Source organism: Nanorana parkeri, unplaced genomic scaffold (genome assembly GCF_000935625.1).
Source record: "Nanorana parkeri isolate BGI_ZX_2015 unplaced genomic scaffold, ASM93562v1 scaffold947, whole genome shotgun sequence".
In the NCBI taxonomy this organism is placed as follows: Eukaryota; Metazoa; Chordata; class Amphibia; order Anura; family Dicroglossidae; genus Nanorana; species Nanorana parkeri.
In genome coordinates, this window is record NW_017307215.1 from 334822 (window position 1) to 354986 (window position 20165).

At 47.3% G+C, this 20165-nt stretch overlaps 1 protein-coding gene across 2 annotated transcripts in view; it reads right to left on the reverse strand.

Moving 5' to 3' along the window:
• The window catches only part of NPR1 (natriuretic peptide receptor 1), a 71495-nt gene that overhangs the window by 31953 nt on the left and 19377 nt on the right, over positions 1 to 20165 (reverse strand). For both annotated transcript variants that reach the window (XM_018566411.1, XM_018566410.1), the window contains 3 exons: positions 6875 to 7074; positions 2395 to 2505; positions 632 to 767 (listed from right to left, as the gene is read on the reverse strand). In XM_018566411.1, the coding sequence (XP_018421913.1) occupies positions 632 to 767; positions 2395 to 2505; positions 6875 to 7074 (447 nt within the window). The remainder of the gene's footprint in view (positions 1 to 631; positions 768 to 2394; positions 2506 to 6874; positions 7075 to 20165) is intronic.

Sequence of the window (20165 nt, forward strand, 5' to 3'; positions counted from 1 at the left end):
AGATGGGGTATAATAAAGGGACAGAGGGGGAATTGTTGTGCAATAGAGGGACAGAAGGGGATTGGTGTACAATAGAGGGACAGAGGGGTAATGAGGTACACTAGAGGGGCAGAGCAGGGATTAGGGTAACATAGAGGGACAGAGGAAGATTAGGGTGTAATAGAGGGGCAGAAAAAGATTGGGGTACAATAGAGGGACAGAGGGGGGAATTGGGATATAAGAGAGGGACAGAGGGGGGATTGGGGTATAATAGAGGGACAGGGGGGTAATTGGGGTAAAATAGAGGACAGAGGGGGTGACTGGGGTACAATAGAGGGACAGAAGGGTGACTGGGGTACAATAGAGGGACAGAGGGGTGACTGGGGTACAATAGAGGGACAGAGGGGGATTGGGTTGTAATAGAGGAACGGGAAGGGTGACTGGGGTACAATAGAGGGACAGAAGAATATTGGGGTACAATAGAGGGACAGAGCGGAGATTGGAGTAACATAGAGGGACAGGGGGGTGATTGGGGTATAACAGAGGGACAAAGGTGAGATTGGGACACAATAGAGGAACAGAGGGGGTGACTGGGGTACAATAGAGGGGGAATTGGGGGCAGATATTTCCCTTCCAGCACACACTGTCTTACCATAGTAAGTTCGGTTCCACATGTAGCTTATGATGGCGGTGGCATTTTTCATGCTCTCCCCCTTCACTCTGGTCTCGTTGACCGCATGTGCGTACAACATGACCGAATCGTAGAACGCAGCTGCCACCGTGTTCATCTGTAAACAACATGAAAGAGGTCATGAGCCACAAATCTTGGCACGGCAGCACACACACATCCTGTGGCATTGTCCTTGCACGCTCACAGTCCCGTGTAATGACACCTCTGAGTCCTGCCAGCACCTGACACACGCACTGCGCACGCTCTCACCATAGTGGGACACTCCGGACCGACACTGGATCCTGTCCTAGATTGTATCTCATTGTCTTTTGCCTGCGGCCTAAGAATGAGGCTTTTCCTGCTGACGTGCACAGTCAGTGACCCCTGGGTCCAAGCGGTGAACATATCAAACTATGGGCAGAGGAGGCCCGGGGGCAACCAGGGGCAATGTGCCACAAATTCTGAAGTTGAAGCGAAGTCCACAGCAGCTCATCAGCAAGAAACCTCAGCTTCCATTATGCTGTAGGAGGTTTCCTAGCTCTGTTCCTGCACATGGTGTGCTATCAAGTATCATGCAGTAGATGGGGAAGGGGGGCTGTGAAGGAGGATGAGACTGTGAAACTTGGAGCTTTGTGTAATAAAGACCGGTCACTGCTGCTCTCTCTCCTTGTGCAGGGTGACTGGTCTTGTCTCCGCCCCCTCCTTTAATAAAGACCGGTCACTGCTGCTCTCTCTTCTTGTGCAGGGTGACTGGTCTTGTCTCCGCCCCCTTCTGTAATAAAGACCGGTCACTGCTGCTCTCTCTCCTTGTGCAGAGTGATTGGCCTGTTCTCCGCCCCCTCCTGTAATAAAGACCGCTCACTGTTGCTCTCTTTGCTTGTGCAGGGTGACTGGTCTTGTCTCCGGCCCCTCCTGCAGCTTTCTGCAGGCAGCCTGCAGTAGGTGGAGCCTGCTGGGTTCCTCCCACAGCTCTGCTCTTTGCTCAGTCTATGTACAGCTCAGTGATGATGTCACTGCTGCCTTCACAAGGCAAAATCTTCGCTTGCGCACAGAGACATTTTTTATAAATTAAATAAAGGTAAAAAAAAAACCCTGCTAAGGGAAACAGGAGGAGGAAAGGGCTCCTCAGGGGAGGGGCAGAATTTTTTTAAATATCTGTTTTTTTTTTCTCTGGACAGGTTCCACATGCTCTGTCGTGGTAAGGCTGATGTCACACGGGCGACTCTGATACTAGCGACACATTGTCACGTAGGAGAGCCTTCCACTCACCTCTGTGAAATCGCTCCATTGCTGGCCCCCGATCGCTGCCAAATCTTGTTCGTCTTGCTGACTTAGGTAGCGGTAAGCTAGCAGACAGGCTCTTGGTGATCGTGTCACTGGTGATCTATCGCCAGAGTCCAGACTGTCCAGTCCGCAAGCCTTCAGTGTTGCACAGAATTAAGTCATTTACAGGGATTACTCAAGCAGGAGCCGCTCTGATTGGCTCCTGCTTGTCACATGGGGACGTCACCACTGACAGGGATCCCATACATGTGGGAGCAGCACTATAACTAATTCTTATATCATGTCATTTACAATCTGTAGCTTTCATTAAAATAATCCCTGCAGATCCTGCCACGAGGGACCTTGTTCAGGCACTTCCTGTCAGAGTGTGCACATTCACCATCCAAAAACCAAGCAGCAATATGGCAGTGATATGGACATAGTGCCCCGACCCCTCTGCCCCCCTCTAATCCCGCACTCACCAGCGTGCTCTCCAGGGTGTGATTGAATTTGGGGGCGTAGCTCTTCAGATCTTGCAGGAATGCAAAGTACTCCGGGTTTTCTGGCTCCTTGTAGGTGATAATCATCACTGACTGACCAGGAGAGACAACACATAAGAGGGTATCTGCACAATCACATTATTCATAGGACACTTGCAGGCTTCTGACTGAACATGACTCATATACAGGTGAAACTCGAATAATTAGAATATCGTGCAAAGTTCATTTATTTCACTAATACAACTTAAAAGGTGAAACTAATATATGAGAGAGACTCATTACATGCAAAGCAAGATAATTCAAGCCGTGATTTGTCATCATTGTGATGATTATGGCTTACAGCTCATGAAAACCCCAAGAACCCCAAATCCACAACCTCAAAAAAGTAGAATATTACATGCAATCAATAAAACAAGGATTGTACATAGAACAATATCGGACCTCTGAAAAGTATAAGCATGCATATGTACTCAGTACTTGGTTTGGGCCCCTTTTGCAGCAATTACTGCAATTACTTTTGCACGATATTCTAATTATTCGAGTTTCACCTGTACATATAACTGAAATATCATTTTTGGATGGACTGGCCCTTTAAGCATGTGCCGTGTTTTTATGCTCTTGGTAATGATGTTTTCACAGGTATAATTACCAGACATGGTGGGCCAAAGAAGGGCAGATGTCCCCCGAGAATATTAGGGTGTAATACTGACACAAAAGGGGAATAGGGGTATAATAGAGGAACAAAGGAGGGATTGGGGTATAATAGAGGGACAGAGAAGGTCTGAGGTACACTAGAGGAACAGAGGGGGGTTTCCAGAATAATTGAGAGACAGAGGGGGGATCGGGGTACATTAGAGGAACATCGGAGGGAATTGGGGTACAATAGAGGGACAGAGGGGGGATTGGGGTACAATAGAGGGACAGAGGGGGAATTGGGGTACAATAGAGGGACAGAGGGGGGATTGGGGAATAATAGAGGGATGGGTGGTAGGGTATAATGGGGTATAGAGAGTTGATTGGGGTACAGTATAGGGACAGAAGAGGTACTGGGGTACAAAAGCAGAACAGAGGAGGTAATGGGGTATAATAAAGGGGCAGACAGGGATTGGGGAACAAAAGAGGAACAGAGAGGGAATTGGGGTACCATAGAGTGACAGAGGGGGATTGGGGAATAATAGAGGGATGGGGGGTAGGGTACAGTAAGGCAATCGGGTTACACTAGTGGAACAGAGGGGGAAGTGGGGTACAATGGGAAAATAGAGAGTGGATTGGGGTACATTATGGGAACAGAAGAGGGATTGGGGTATAAAAGAGGGACAGAGGGCTATTGGGATACAACATCAAGATGGTGGAGGAATTAGGGTACATTAGAGGAACAAAGGGGGGATTGGAGCACAAAAGAGGAACAGAGGGGGGATTGGGTACAGTATAGGGACAGGAGAGGGATTGGGGTATAATAGCAGGATGGAGGAGGTATTGTGGTACAATTGAGGGACAGAAGGTGGGGGGTTGGGGTTAAGTAGAGGGGCAGAGGGAGGACTGTGGTATAGTAGATGGACAAAGGGGGGGATTGGGGTACAGTAAAGGAACAATAGGGCAATTGGGGTACACTAGCTGGACAGAGGGGGTTAGGTTATAATTGAGAGACAGAAGGGGGACTGGCGTACCATAGGGAAACAGATGGGGGACTGGGGTATAATGGGGGGACAGAGAGTGAATTGGGGTACAGTATAGGGACAGAATAGTGACTGAGGTATAATAAAGAAACACGGATATGAGATTAAGTGCTTTCCAACTTGCTACACAGAAGTCCAGAACACTAGGACAACGTGATCCGTATTAATAGCTTGTTCAATATTGTCCAGCTTACCAATTTAGGATGCAGATACAATAACTGAATGTTTTTATTAATCAGATAAAAAAAATTGTACAAGAGGTTGTATTAAGCTCTGTTGCCTATGCCTGTATGTGGAAAATCAATAACAATTTGTTGGAAATAAAAAAAAAAAGAAGGGGATTGGGGTACAATAGCACAACAGAGGAGGGATTGAGGTACATTAAAGGGACAGAGGGGTTATTGGAGCACAAAAGAGGAACAGTAGGGGTATAGGGAGGAGATTGGGGTACAGTATAGAAAAGTATGGACACCGGAACTCCAAGGATAAAAGTACGTCTATTTATCGATGCACGTGCACCTTGCTCTGCCTGATGAAGGGGATCCTGCGTGACCCCGAAATGTCACAATGAGCATGTTTTGCACGTGCGTCGATAAATAGACCTACTTCTATCCTTGGAGTGCCGGTGTCCATACTTTTCTTTATTACTGGACGGTTGCCATCCGTCGGCTGCCGATTCACCCACCTTTCTTACCATGGATGAGCGTTTGAGGAGTGCAATGGGTACATGGATTGGGTACAGTATAAGGACAGGAGAGGGTTTGGGGTACAATAGAGGGACAGCGGGGGAATTGGGGTACAATAGAGAAGGGATTGGGGTACAATAGAGGGACAGAGGGGGGATTGGGGTATAATAGAGGGACAGAGGTGGGGATTGGGGTACAATAGAGGGACAGAGGGGGGAATGGGGTATAATAGAGGAACATAGGGGGAATTGGGGTACAATAGAGGGGGGATTGGGGTACAATAGAGGGACAGAGGGGGGATTGGGCTATAATAGAGGGACAGAGGTTGGGATTGGGGTACAATAGAGGGACAGAGGGGGGATTGGGGTATAATAGAGGAACATAGGGGGAATTGGGGTACAATAGAGGGGAGATTGGGGTATAATAAAGGGGCAGAGGGGAATTGGGGTATAATAATGGAACAGATGGGGGGATTGGGGTACAATAAAGGAACAGAGGGGGGAGTGGGGTATAATAGGGGAATAGAAAGTTGATTGTTGTACAGTATAGGGACAGAAGAGATATTGGGGTACAAAAGCAGAACAGAGGAGGTAATGGGGTATAATAAAGGGGCAGACAGGCATTGGGGTACAGTATAAGGACAGGAGAAGGTTTGGGGTATAATAGAGGGATGGAAGAGGGATTGGGGTAGAGGTTGGGTGCATGGGGTCAAATAGAGGAACAGAGGGAGAATTGGGGTGCAGTAAAGAGATAGAGGGGGGATTGGGGTATAATAAAGGGCGGTGTAGGGGGTACATTAGAGGAACAGAGACGGGATTGGGGTGCAGTGTGGGGGGGGGGGATTAGGGTACAGTTGAAAGACAGAGGAGGGATTAGGGTATAAAGAAGTGACAGGTGGGGATTGGAGTGCAGTAGATGGATAGAAGAGGGATTAGGATATAATAAAGGGGCACAGAGGGGGATTGGGGTATAATAAAAGGCGGTGTTGGGGGTACATTAGAGGAACAGAGAGGGGATTGGGGTGCAGTGGGGGGGATTAGGGTACAGTTGAAAGACAGAGGAGGGATTAGGGTATAAAGAAGTGACAGGTGGGGATTGGAGTGCAGTAGATGGATAGAAGAGGGATTAGGATATAATAAAGGGGCACAGAGGGGGATTGGGGTATAACAGAGGGACAGAGGTGGGATTGGGGTATAACAGAGGAGGAGAGGTGGAGTGTGGGTACAATAGTGAGAGCGGTTTGGCATACTGTATAGAAATATCTGTAATCCTACAACCTCTCATTTATTAACCCTTTGCTACCTTTCAGTCGGCTTGATTTAATGCCGACAGTGGAGCGCAGCATTGGTGAGTGACAGCTCACACCTGGGAACCAGAATCCGCGGGGGGCCATCAACCTAAGTGCCGCTTCCATAGAAGTCACGGGTGACGGGGTGTTCCAGTTCACTGTGTATGTGTGAGGGGGAGGGAAGGAGATGCCATTTCAGAAATGTCAGCTGCACAGGCCTAGAGTCACCTTCCGTCACTGCGTCTCCCTTTGTCTCACATGCAGCAAGGCCTCTATGACAAATCCTCTGCCACAAACTGACGTGAATGTAAAGTAAAACTCTGCCGTATACTCAGCCAGTCACATTACTGTTGATGTTCCATATTCATATGATGAGCGGATAACATTGATATATACAACTACAGAATTTTAAGAAGTTCGCAGATTCTCTTTCACTTTTTGTGACCAATTTCATATTTTCTAATTACTCGCTACCTTCCCCTCATCCATTATTTTACGCTCTGCCTTGTCTCTTGGAGACCACGGCCGCCCTAAAGGAAGCACTCCGTCTCATCCCTTCCTCCGACAATACCCTGCATCCCTTCGTCTGTCAGAATGCATGACTCACAAAGTATGGAAATATGGAGGGCCCGGGGCCCTAGACACATAAGCATTCAAAGGCACACTTATACCAATCTGGAAAGCTCAAAGCTACCCAGGGCCTGTATGAAGATTAACCCCAAACCTCTGCAAATCCCTCCATCCAATTCTCCTTTAATAAGCTGCAAAGACTTTGAAGTTGGCCAAGAAGAGAAAGGATTGGATGGCTTTACCTTAAACGCCTCCATGGCCTTGTCGTCGTCGGCGTCACCTCTGTACCAGGGCTGCCGGTAGTCGGGAAAGGTGGAGCCCTGGAGGCTGGAGCCGTAGTTGTCAATGTAGAAGAAGACGTAGTCGCCGGAGCACAGGCCTTGGCTCCAAGCTTGCAGCATGAGTTGGCGGAAGTCGTCCGGTGGGCAGCAGATGTAGATAACTAGAAGGGGAGTGGAAACATGGAGGAGAATTAGGAAACCAAAAACATTAGAGACTAAAAATATATCACATCCCAAAAATAAATATTCACCGGCTGACCCTTAACCTCAAGATAACCCCCAAACCTCAAAGGAAAATGTGCCCGGCTATGACAATCAATGCATATTATCACAGTGAGCAATACGATTACAGACATACAAGTTCTACCAGTATTTTGAGGTACAAATGTGTGATTTTGGCGCCTATGTACAGTGCGCCAAAGTCGCCGCACCAAAATTCAACGTACTGTTGTGGCCAATATGAAGAAAACTGTCCATCTCATGACCAAAGCGTTGGTCATCAACAAGGTTATAGCTGAAATGGAAGTAGCCTAAGAACTGCTGATCGTCTTCCTGCATCCAAGGTTGAAATGACAACACAGTACCAATCAACAACTGAACGGCTGGATCATGGATCTGGTTGACCATGGATGTGATTCTCAAAGCCCCGGTCAAACCTAATCAAACAATCTCAATAACATGTGTTATAGGGTATTTAATAGCATGTATCCCACCTCACTCCAAACCGGAATCCCAATATGATCAAATGGGCGCTGGTGTGACCGGCGGATGCGCCGTGTAAATCCAATTTGCAAGTAGTCACCCGCACACCAGGTCCAATGTTGTCAAACGCCTTTATTTAGATGTTAAAAATACATGCTGGCACTAGTGGACAGCAACGTTTCAGCACCATCAGTGGTTCCTTCATTAGTCACTATGTTTGCCTCATGAAGGAACCACTGATGGTTGCAAAACCTTGCTGCCTACCGTGTATTCTTAACGCCTAAATAAAGCTGTTTGACACATTGGAGTTGGTGTGTGGTTGACCACTTGCAAAAAAGTGTATTTAATGACATGTCCTCAAAATATATTTGACCTTTCTGCTAATGTGTTGGTGTTTGCCACTCTCCATCTTGATTCTTCTGCAGGATCTGTAAAAACTTTAGTTCTCACCCCCACACTTCCATTACCAGGGTGGCAATGCTGCCTTTGCATGCACTGTATGGAGGGGCAGAGAAAACTACTGGTAGATGTGCCGACCTTCCAGAGTAGGTCACATCATTGGACAGTGTAAGGGTAAAATGGCGCAAAGACCCTACCTCCGAAGACGGACCATAGCGCGCAGGTGCGCGCAACCAAAGGTGCTCGGGAAGATGCGTAAACAGCAGGCGCACAGGAAATGACATCTTACCTCATAGGTGGCTATATAAGAACGAGCCTGAGATCACAACATTGCTGATGGTCTTGTCAGCTAGTGCTTCCTGTTGAATTGCATGTGACCTGTTTCGACATGGATTGTCTTGGACCATTCTGCTGCTTGCTGCCTGCCCCTGACCTTGGCCTGTTTTCTGGACTTCGCTCTTGCCTTCTGATTCGGTACCTTGCTGCCCGGCTGGCTCTGACCCTTGGCTTTCTGGACCACGATTCCTGTCTCCTGAATCTGTTCCCATGCTGCCTACCCGGTTATGACCTTTGGCCTGCTGACTTCGCTACCAGACATCTCCTGCTTGGTGTCTGCTTCCATCCGTGGCACTCGTGCTCCTCGCTGTCCTGCAGCCTTCTGTTCCAACCCCAGGGGTTGCAGGACACGAGTCTCAAAAGAAGCCTCCTTGTCTTCCCGTCTCTGCCTCAGGTACGTGATAGACTGCCTCCATCCCACCACCAACAGCATCACTAGGTCTTCACTAGTTGCACGTGCACAGGCAACCAGAGGAAGTACTTTTGTACTGCACTGCGGCAACATGCGTGGAATTGATGATCAAAAGTAAGCTTACTTAGGGAAGGCAGTATTTTGATGTGGGGGATTTTGATAATGGATGCGGGGATTAACATTAGCAAAGTTTACATGCTGAGGGTTTAGTTGTGTTTTTATTACAAATGCCAGATAATCCGAAAGTGAATATATTGTTACCTACGTAGAGGATAATTCTGTAATAAGCCTCCTACAGGGGGAATCAGCAGATTAGGTGAGGGAAAAGGGATATATTAGGAAAGGAATTTGGCTTTTTTTTTCTCTACAGGATGTAGGGGAGCAGCTGGTAGATAATAGGCAGTGCCAGTTATGCCCAGGGACCCTGACATCATAGACCCGGAGCAGTAGAACCATCTGCACCCCCTTTAGCTGCCGTCTAGACTTCAGCCCTATGGACCCTGGCAGAGATCTAACTGCCTTATGGCTTGGATGAGAGTCCAGATTGTTGGTGTGCATGTGGGTTAGCATCTGAATAAAAATACCACAAATTCTGAGAATTGTCGATACAGTGAAGGCTACAGTTATGGAAGAGAAAGACAACAGACAGATGATACTGCTGTAGAATGTCGTGTTACAAGATAATGATCCCTCCTATGAATAGGTACAGTAATTTGCCAGCCAGGTTTCAAAGGAACCAGCGATGACGGGCACTTGGCGTTCATGAGAGCCATCAACCAGGCCAGGTGCGGGAGGTGAATTTGCTCTTGACTGCCAGCCAGAGAAATATGGAGGCAATTTGATGCCTCGGAGTTATTGTGGAGTTATTGTGGTTTCAGCCGTACAGCTGGGTGTCATTAATTCTCTTTGTCAGAGAGTTTTATGTATTAGTTTCTCATGTTCGAGATCTTCAAACTTTCTCCAGCAACGTGGGGGACCCAACATGCTCTTAATCTTTAAGTGCTTCACCACTTCTATTTTGGCCTGAATTTTTATTCTGACAGCAAATAACATTCTGCTGAATGGAATTTAACCCGTTCTTGGTGGATACTACAAGAGAGCTACAGTTAGGTTAGGAAACAGCAAACGCAACCACAAAGCAGACCTAGACCATGCAGATATCTTGCCTTTCTGTATGTTATCAATTCAGCCCTCATCCATAAACAGAACAACCAGGGACTGCAAGCTAAGAGGCTTCAGAAATGAGAAATTGCTTTCCACGTGAAGAACATCAGACACTGAATGTTTTTTTTTTAAATATATTAGCAATATGTAAATTGATATAAGACAAAAATGTAAGACTATGACAAATGATTTATGGAAATTGGGATAATAAACAATTCATATGTCAAGAATGTCTTTCCACAAACAAAACATTGTGTCTGTTTTCACAGCAAACATTTCCTTAAATTGTATTCGACCCAAAACAATCCTTCCAACTAGAGACCTAACGCAATTCTTCCAAAACAGACTCAGTGAAATCCAAAATCATACGTTCCTGTCACAAAGATTCAACAACATTTAAACAACTAAAACCAACACAATCTTGCCAAACAAAACCCAACACAAAACTGTGAAGCAAGACCAAACACAACCCTGCCTATCAGACCCAACACAATCCTGCCAACCAAAACCCAACACAACTCTTCCTACCAGATTCAAAAAAATCCTGCCAAACAAAACCCAACACAACCCTGCCTACCAGATTCAATACAATCCTGCCAAGCAAAACCCAGCACAACCCTGCCTACCAGATGCAAAATAATCCTGCCAACCAAAACCCGAAACAACCCTACCTATCAGACCCAATACAATCCTGCCAACCAAAACCCAAAACAACCCTGCCTTCCAGATTCAATACAATCCTGCCAAGCAAAACCCAACAAAACCCTGCCTACCAGATGCAAAACAATCCTGCCAACCAAAACCCAAAACAACCCTGCCTTCCAGATTCAATACAATCCTGCCAAGCAAAACCCAACAAAACCCTGCCTACCAGATGCAAAACAATCCTGCCAACCAAAACCCAAAACAACCCTACCTATCAGACCCAACACAATCCTGCCAACCAAAACCCAAAACAACCCTGCCTTCCAGATTCAATACAATCCTGCCAAACAAAAAGCCAACACAACCCTGCCTACCAGATTCAATACAATCCTGCCAAGCAAAACCCAGCACAACCCTGCCTACCAGATGCAAAACAATCCTGCCAACCAAAACCCAAAACAACCCTACCTATCAGACCCAACACAATCCTGCCAACCAAAACAATCCTGCCTATCAGACCCAACACAATCCTGCCAACCAAAACCCAGCACAACCCTGCCTTCCAGATTCGATACAATCCTGCCAACCAAAACACAACACAACCCTGCCTACCAGATGCAACACAATCCTGCCAACCAAAACCTAACACAAAATTTTCTACCAAGACCCAACACAGCCCTACCTACCAGACCCAACACTATCCTGCCATCCAAAACCTAACACAACCATGCCTACCAGATTCAATACAATCCTTTCAACCAAAACCCAACACAACCCCGCCTTCCAGATTCAATACAATCCTGCCAACCAAAACCCAACACAACCCTGCCTACCAGATGCAACCCAATCATGCCAACCAAAACCTAATACAAAATTGTCTACCAAGACCCAACACAGCCCTACCTACCAGACCCAACACGATCCTGCCAACCAAAACCCAACACAACCTTACCTACCAGACCCAACACAATCCTGTCTACCAAAACCCAAAACAACCCTTCCAACCAAAACCCAACCCAATGCTGCCACCCAAAACCCAACACAATCCTACCAACAACAACAACACAACCCTGCCAACCAAAACTCAACACAACTCTCCCAACCAAAACCCAACACAATGCTGCCACCCAAAACTCAACGCAATTCTGGCAACCAAATCCCAGCACAATCCTGCCAACTAAAACCCAACATGGTCCTACCAACCAAAACCTAACACAATCCCACCAACAACAACACAACCCTACCTACCAAAATATAACACGCCTGCCTACCAAAAAACTAGCACTAACCTGCCAGCTAGACTTAGCACACCCTATTATTCAGATTCTAGAGATCCAAAACATTCCTTCTATCACCTAAATAATATTCAACAAACACAACCTGTCCAACCAGACCCAACATGCTCCAATCTCCCAGACATCAAGAACATGTTTTCTAGGACTTGAATATGGTACAGCCAGCACAGTCATGCCAACCAGACTCAACGTCATTCAAACAACAAAGATCCAATAGAAATTTGTTGACCAGAGACCCGGTACTATATTTTCTGAAACAGGATCTTGTCGACAAAGAGATCCAACATGATGGCCACAAGCAGAAATCAAAGACAATTTAGTAAACCGAAGACTCAACAGAAGTGCAACCGGAAAGCAGACCTAGACCATGCAGACACCTGGAGGAGGAGGATGTGACCTAATGTTATTGTACAGTCTGTGGGTTGGGACATCAAGGGAGCCCTAAATCTGTTTTTGGAGTCTCCGGTTGGCCAGATTGCAATGTGCTGTGTTAGGATCCACATGGTGGGGTTCCAAAAGCAGAATTGATGTTCAGAGCTCTACAACGGTGGGACACCAGCACTCCATGCCGTGATTTAAAGGTTCATTCCGGCCTAACTTGAAATTTTCACATGGAAATATGTGCAATGGACACAGCGGGCCTGTCCAGGTCTTGTATCCTGATGATACTGAGTGTGCCATTGCCCCCTTCATAGTGGTCTAGGAACACCAAATCCCGAACCCAAGAATGACCAACTTCCTCTGTCAAAGAGCAGACACCGCTCTATCCCCGTTCTCATGTTGCACACCCCAATTCATACAGGAATAATTTATTCACATCTTGATTCACCCAATCTGCAGTCTCCTGGTAGCACTGTGTGCAAGGAAGGTGTATTTTTTTCCAGGGGGACCTTCTTAGGATAGAATGACTGGCAAGAGGCTGCAGTCCCATCCACAGACGGAAAGTCCTGCCCAATCTACATAAAAACAACATAAAACTCAAATACCCAAAGAGCAAACCTCCTGACTTTAGCACAGCTGATTCCTGGAAAGCATTGCCAGTCCCCTGATTGGTGTCACTCATCGTAGATTGCTCTTGAAACACGCATGGGGCTCTTCCGGAGACTGTGGCAATCATATGATTGATCCTTCCCGAGAGTTGATTGCTGCTGATGAGAGATGGGATCACCATCGGAAGGTGACACATGAGGGGGAGGCAGAAGGGATCAAAGGCCCCAGATACACAGAGCTGACACCGGTTGTCCCCCCCCGGTGCGGCCCAGCGGTGTCACCTTTCTTGGCAGCGCTAATGTGCGTGTTTAAAATGCTAATGACGACGTTGGTGTTTACCTGATGAATAATAGATTCTCGAACCTCCCACGCCTCATTACTGACACTTAGCCTGCTTTCCCTGCCGATAAACGAGTGACACGGCCCGTGGGGGGTGCAGGTGGGGCTTTAATGTCACCGTACCAGGAGGGGGAATGCTAAAGAGGACCTCCAGGGCCAATGGAGACATGAATCACTGCAATTCTAACACTGCCGGAATGCCCAGTGCCCAGTAGTTTCGGTCTAGATGAGTCATGAGAACCCTAACACCCCTGTGGGGCAGCTATGGCCAAGTTTGCCCCATGGGGGGGCTAAAACAATTCCCACACAGGCAAGATGTGGATCTATTTCAAGGAAAATGGGACATTTGCTGTATGGAGGATTTTACCACCATTGTAGGAAGTGATCAGATGCTAAGCTCTGCAGTGACCGAGTGCGGGGAGTAATGATGGAATCCAGTCAGTGTTTTTTGCTGCAGAATTGTGAGTCCTGGCGGGGAGATCTCTGTCCCAGATTTACTTATCTTGTCAGCGGGACCCGTTTTTGGGAGGACGCAGTTCTCCTATGAACGTCTCTTCTATTGGCACAGGAGCAGTGCCAGCAGCCCAGGATTTGCACTGTCATAGGTAACAGCTGGCACAGTATGGCGGTAGTATCTGTCCTGCGGAATGTGATCTCAGCCTCTCATGTTTGTGTGTTTGCTGTAACAGTTTGCCATCTGTTATGATCATTTTTACCCCCAGGGGCAACGTCCCATATGCTATACGCTGCCAGTTATTATCACCAAGCCCCTTCTATTAATGAGGGCTGACATACTGAGGGCCGAAAAGAACCTTAAGGCCCGTCTCGGCCCTTTAGTATGTCAGATACAGGCTGATGATTGCCATAAGTGACAGCACTGGGTAAAAGGAGGGTCAGCTTCTATCAAAGCCTTCTCACCCAGATGTTATGCTTTATGACAGATGCTATTCTTGGAACTGTCCCCCTGCGCAGGGCGCTCTCTACTTCTAGATCTGGTCACATTTTACAATAAAAGCGCTTGGCGGAGTTATTGAATAATTCAGCGCGATAATGTGCAGGACGCGCGCTCTCCCGGGCCCCCATATTGCTCAATTCCTGACAGGCTGCTAATTCCGTCTGACACGTGGCCAGCCTAACGCCAGATTGCGCAAGGATTCCGTGATGGGGCCGCGGAGAAGGAGCGCAAGCATGGGGCACACGCTCTTCTTGTTAACATATGGCTGGGCCCCCCCATCTTAATCCTGCGTTGCATACATCTGCTGCCAATTTAGTGGCCTGTGCGCACCTCGGCCTTCCCCTTCCACCGTGGCTTATGTGGCAATGATCCTGTGTTATCACATCACTGCCTTTGCTGTAGAATCTGAAGGCCGGTCACTGTTGTTCCGTCGAGCTGAAGGAAACAACGTAACAAACACTTGCCCTGTTTATAGACATGCTGCCATTGCCGAGTAACCAGCGGTGGAAAATCCATTTAAAGGCTTGGCCCATCCAGATTGGACTGCTTCATCGTCTGGTTGATGCTGGAGGGTTACGCCGCATTCTTCTGTGTCTGTGGTGGTATCCGGGGCACATCTGCCGCCATTACCCGCCATGACTCTTAAAGTGCAACTAAAACATTGCTACGGGGTAGAGATTTTTGGCAATAGAGACAAGGAACGTCTTCCTTCGTTCACCTAAAAGCGACGGAGAAAATGGCAGTGGCGAGGCGCACAGTGGCGACTAAGAGACTGGATCGCTCAACACTGGAGGTGGGCACTCTTGTGGGCAAGTGTGCCATGATAGGTGTGTCTGCTGTGCAATACCCCACCCAGCACACAGTGGTACAGTTCCCCATTAAATAGGTGTATTTCTTCGTTTGGGATGGAGTGGGGGAGGGATTAAACCCTCTGTCTGTTTTTTTTTTTAAACCCGTGATGTACCTTTACCGCCAGAAGATGCCAATTGGAATACCGGAGAAGGAAGGTTGCTTTAAATGTGTGCAGTGCAGTTCTCTTATTTGTAGCTCAACCTTTCCTCAGCCATACTCGGCTCACATTCGTATTTCAATTTTCAGACATTTCATATATCAGAATTACTGCCGGGCCCTTTTTGCTGTCACCGACGTACGTTACGTCTGTGGCAGTGCCAGCGTGTAAACAAACTTCGGACGATATACCAGCCGGTAGTTTATTTACATTGTCTCTTTCTTACAGCCGCCTGATCAATCCTATATATCTGCATAAAGGTGCCACCTCATGATCTCCTCTCCCCCCTCCATGTGACTCCTTCCTGGGTGCCCTCAACCTTCATGGCAGTGGTGGGAGACCAGTGAACGTCCATTTAAAGGTCCCCCCTGTGACACATGACCCTGGAAGCGTTCATCTCTATACACTTCTGGGATTCTCCGGCCTCTCTGACCAGGAGAGAAGCCCAGTCTGTGTTTAATGAGCTTCAACAGGGTGCAGGGGGAGACAATAGGGGTTCAATAGACCCCTGATGTCTCCAATAAGAGAACCTGCACTATGCTGTTATATGGAGGAATTATCACCCCCCTTGTTACAGCAATAAAGTTGGAATTAAAATACATTACAATGAAAAATGAATTTTAAAAAATGGAGAAAAAAAAGTCAAAAAATGAAAAACACAACTCCCAAAAAATTGAAAGGCGCACCCCACGTACTCAACAATGCAGGTGTGTGTGTTGGGTGCGCCATACATAAACGATTGTGTCACACACGCATGCCGGAGTAAAATCTAGCATTCTATCATTCACAATTAACTTTAAACTGGTGAAAAATTGCAAATGCCACCATTTTATTCTCCAGGGTCTCCGCTTTCAGGAAATATATCATGTGTGTGTGTGTGTGGGGGGGGCGGGGAGGATTTCTTGGAAAATTAAAAAAAAGGCAGTGAAAGGGGAATGTACCACTTTAAGGCCACTAGGTGGAGATGAGGAGCTTATGGAAGTTCTCCTACTCCTCGGCTCCATGTAGTGGCCATAATGAGGTGCGAATCTAAAACTGAGGCGTTCGCAGAGTGAAGAGCTCTGCGAATGTTTTATAAATACATTCCTAAGTGTGGGTTACAAACCCATACATTATGGTGGCCCTGGAAAACTAATGACTGCAATAGGCCTGTTACAGTTCATTTTGTTGAAGCCCAGCACCCCACCCATGAACGTAGGGGCATGGCTAGTAATGGTGTCCCTGGTTCTAGACATGGTGGTGACAGAAATCACAATTTACTCCAAGAAGAGTCATTGTGAACACGCTTCACACGCTTAACATGCATGTTTGTCATTTTCCATTTCCTTCATTTTTTTGTTTTGTTTTTGACATTTTTTTGCTATGAAACATATTGAGTTTAGCTTTTTCTTTGCTGATACAGCCGAAACTCCGCCCTTCCCTTCAGTCTTGCATGGTTGTTCCGGCTCCTCTCCTGGACTGAAATGTCTTCCTCTGATTTCACTGCACACTGGGAGCGTCTCACAGCCCGCCTCATTACCAGCATCATCTAGCTCTTTCACCCACAGCCTGACTGTCCCTGGTCCACCCCTTTCATTCATTGGATTTCGGTTCTTCCAATCATGCAGGCTCAGCCTCACATGTGGGCTTTACTTATAGCGGTCTGCATGCAAACTGCATGCTCCTCCAGAGTGATATCCACCCATCCAGGCTTTTTGAGATTTGCATATCATAATAGGCATGATATTTGCTTACATCAGGACTGAGGGCACCTGAGAGGAGTACTGAGGCAGGGTGCTGTGATGTTTTCAGTAGGGATGCACCCAGGGCCGGGCCTTAGGCGCCCTGTGCGAGAAAGCTTTACAGCGCCCCTCAGTGACCACACCCCTCAGTGGCCACACCCTTTAGTGGCCACACCCCCAGTAACCACACCCATACTAGTACTCCCCCAAATGCTCCAATGCCTAAACCGGGCGCCGTGTAATGACTCACCGCCTGGCTTCCTGATTGGTCGAGAAGCTGGTCAATCAGGAAGCCAGGCAGCCAGTCATAATGCGTCCCTCGGCTTCTTGATTGGCCAGAAAGCCGGCTCCTTGCTTCCTCGTCACCTGGTGACAAGCGAGCATGGGGACGGCTTCCTTGCTAATCGGGAAGCCGGGTGGGGAGTCCTTACTTGCCGCCCGGCTTCCTGGCTAATCAGGAAGCAAGACGGTGAGTCATTTCACGCCACCTGGCATCCTTAATGGAATTTCTGGTATGGGTATTCGGCATCGGCGAGTACGGGAAAAAAATACTCGTACTCGATACCGAAAAACTGGTATCGGCGCATCCCTAGTGTTCAGTGAGCTTTGTACAGCCCCATGCTGTCCCCTCCCCCCAGCCTGCATGCATAGAAAAGCAAAGAGATCCAGTGATGACATCATCGGTATGTAATGTAAATGGAAAGTTTTAATTAACCTGTTGATGACCCTGCGCGTTGACTTGTTACATAAATATTTAACAAAGTGAATTTAGTGATATGTTGTAACATTTATCTGGATCGTCAGTAATATGTTACTTTACCGAACACGTGAACTGCTCCAAGTTTAGGATTAGGATGGAGATCCCCTTTAAATGGAGGATCAGGATTAGGATGGAGATCTCCCGCTAAGCCTGCAAAGAGCGTACAGAGCTACAGACAAGCCTAATCACCCCCCTGCCTCGTCTTCCGCAGGGAGCAGTTCCCCGAGAGGGTCGCTGTCACCATTGACATTTCCTATGAATACAAAGAGGCGGTAATGAGAGCTGTGTAAGCAGCGGGGGCAGATCTAGGAGCTCAGGGCAAGTGGAGGGGTGCCGGGGCAATTAGCGTTTATTTACCGAAACGGTTCGGACTGGGAATTGATGGTGGTTTGCCGTACGGAAGTGGATTTAAGCCAGCGCGGCGTTCCTGCTCGCTAATTAATTGGAGCCGTCAGTTCAACAACTCCACAAGGGTCTCGTCTTTCGCTGCGGTCTGCCTGTTCGGCTTTGCTTTTTCAGGGATAGTTTTGCGGTTTGGCTACGGTCCGGAGTGCAGGAGGCATAAAACGCCCCCCCCCAATTCCACCGACATATACAAATAAAAGCAATTGTCGGCTTTACAGACCAATCTTAATAATAATTAGGGGTCACAGGGGATATAATGAGGTGACTAGACCTAATTTCCCATCATGCATTGTGCCCGGGACCTCCAGACCGCAAAAAAGTGAAGTGGACACCGCTAGTTGCCGAAACAACTGCGTCAGATCCGTCACAAAAATTTGGGGTACAGATACCTAAATATCAAAAAGACTTGGCTCGGCCAACACGTTTTACAATTGCTCCGACATGACCGCGTGTTCCTGGACAGCCTGGAAAATTCCAGACGGTCGTCTGCTTCCAGGATCCTGGAAGGACCCGTCACCGCTGAAGTTTGAACCCTGCATCCATCCGACCCACCATGCAAAAAGTCCCAAAATGTATTATGCTGTCACCACTATTATGGAAAAAGGAACCAATCCTGTAGAACGGGGGTAGGCAAACTCCAGCCCTCCATCCAGCCATCTCCTATCGGAGACTGGATAGGTTAGTCATGTTGGAATCCGTGGAGGCCAGTTTTAGGAACTGGGCAGGTAATTTGTCACATGACCCTTTATGGGTTAATATCTGTAAAACATGTGGGGAAAGGTGGCAGCCATGACACAGAGTAGCCCCTATAACCCGTACCCTTCCCTAGGAAGCAGCTGTCAGAGTGTCACTTAAGGGGCTTCCTTCCTGTATGCGCCACCCTACATGTGACTGCGAGGACGTGTCGCAAGCCGCTTATGCCAGCATTTAGCATTTCTCCTCCGCTTGCTGAAAAAAACATGTGGGGGAACGAGCTTGCTGACGTCTGCGTCTTTTAGTAGGCGTGTGGCTCCACATGCATGTCTCATTTGTACCAATGACATGACTAACTGTGTTCTTTACTGTGTTCACCATAAAGCCCTAGAACCTCCATCCTGATGATGTTAGAGGGCCAAAAAGTAACCCGTATGTCGGATTTTTCCGCAATACTGACTACCAGGTACCATTCATTTGCTGCCTGTTCTGAAAATGGAGGTTACCCTCTGTCATGGCAATCCAGTGGCTTCGATTTATTTTGAATCACGGACTGGCAATCACTGACCTCAACAGAGTAATAATAAGTGTCCTTCTAATTAACATTTAATACCTTTGCAAGCTTCCAGGGCCCTTTTTTGATAACCTTCAAGCACTAACGAATGACTTCGGGTTTTTATGGGGAAATACAAGCTTTTGGCTTTTTAATAATTAACCCCTTCACGACCAGTGACGTACATAGTACATCACTGGCAGCGGGCCCTTTTTAAACAAAGCCACCGGGACTCTGTTTACATTTGTAAAGCCAACGGCCGGCTTTACAATAGAAGCGATTCTGGTGACTCAGCTGTCAGATCACTCCTACGGACCGGTAAACTGAAAAAAGCAATACCGGCGCCCCCGGTTTGCAGAGAAATCCGGCTGTAAATTCATTGGTACACCATAGAGGCAGCTCCCACCGGTCAACAACGACCATCGATCTGGGAAACAAAAGCAACACAGAGCGCCTCCATAGTGTAAAACTTTTATTTGATGAGTACAACACGCAAGTGAAAATGTACTTACACGAAAGCCAATGATCATAAGCGTAAAAGGAAACGATAAAATATAAAATCTCCAGCAGGGGAAGTCTGAGGGGATCTCCAAATCAGCGTCCTCTGCTCCCGTATGTTTTTTAAAAAGGTCTACGCGTTTCAGGGGCACGCCCCCTTCATCAGAACCTGAGATACCTTTCCTAAGTCCTGTTCTTCTATTTATTTGGGAGACGACCAATCATAAAGGTTTAGTCTTTAACACAGGTGTTTCAGCCAATCTCCAGTAATTGAGATTTTTGCTGACTTCCGTCTGACAAGCAGACAGCTGGTGTTGGTAAAGACTAATTTTTAACCTTTTCAGTTGGAAACATTACTATTTCTTGGTGTTTAAAA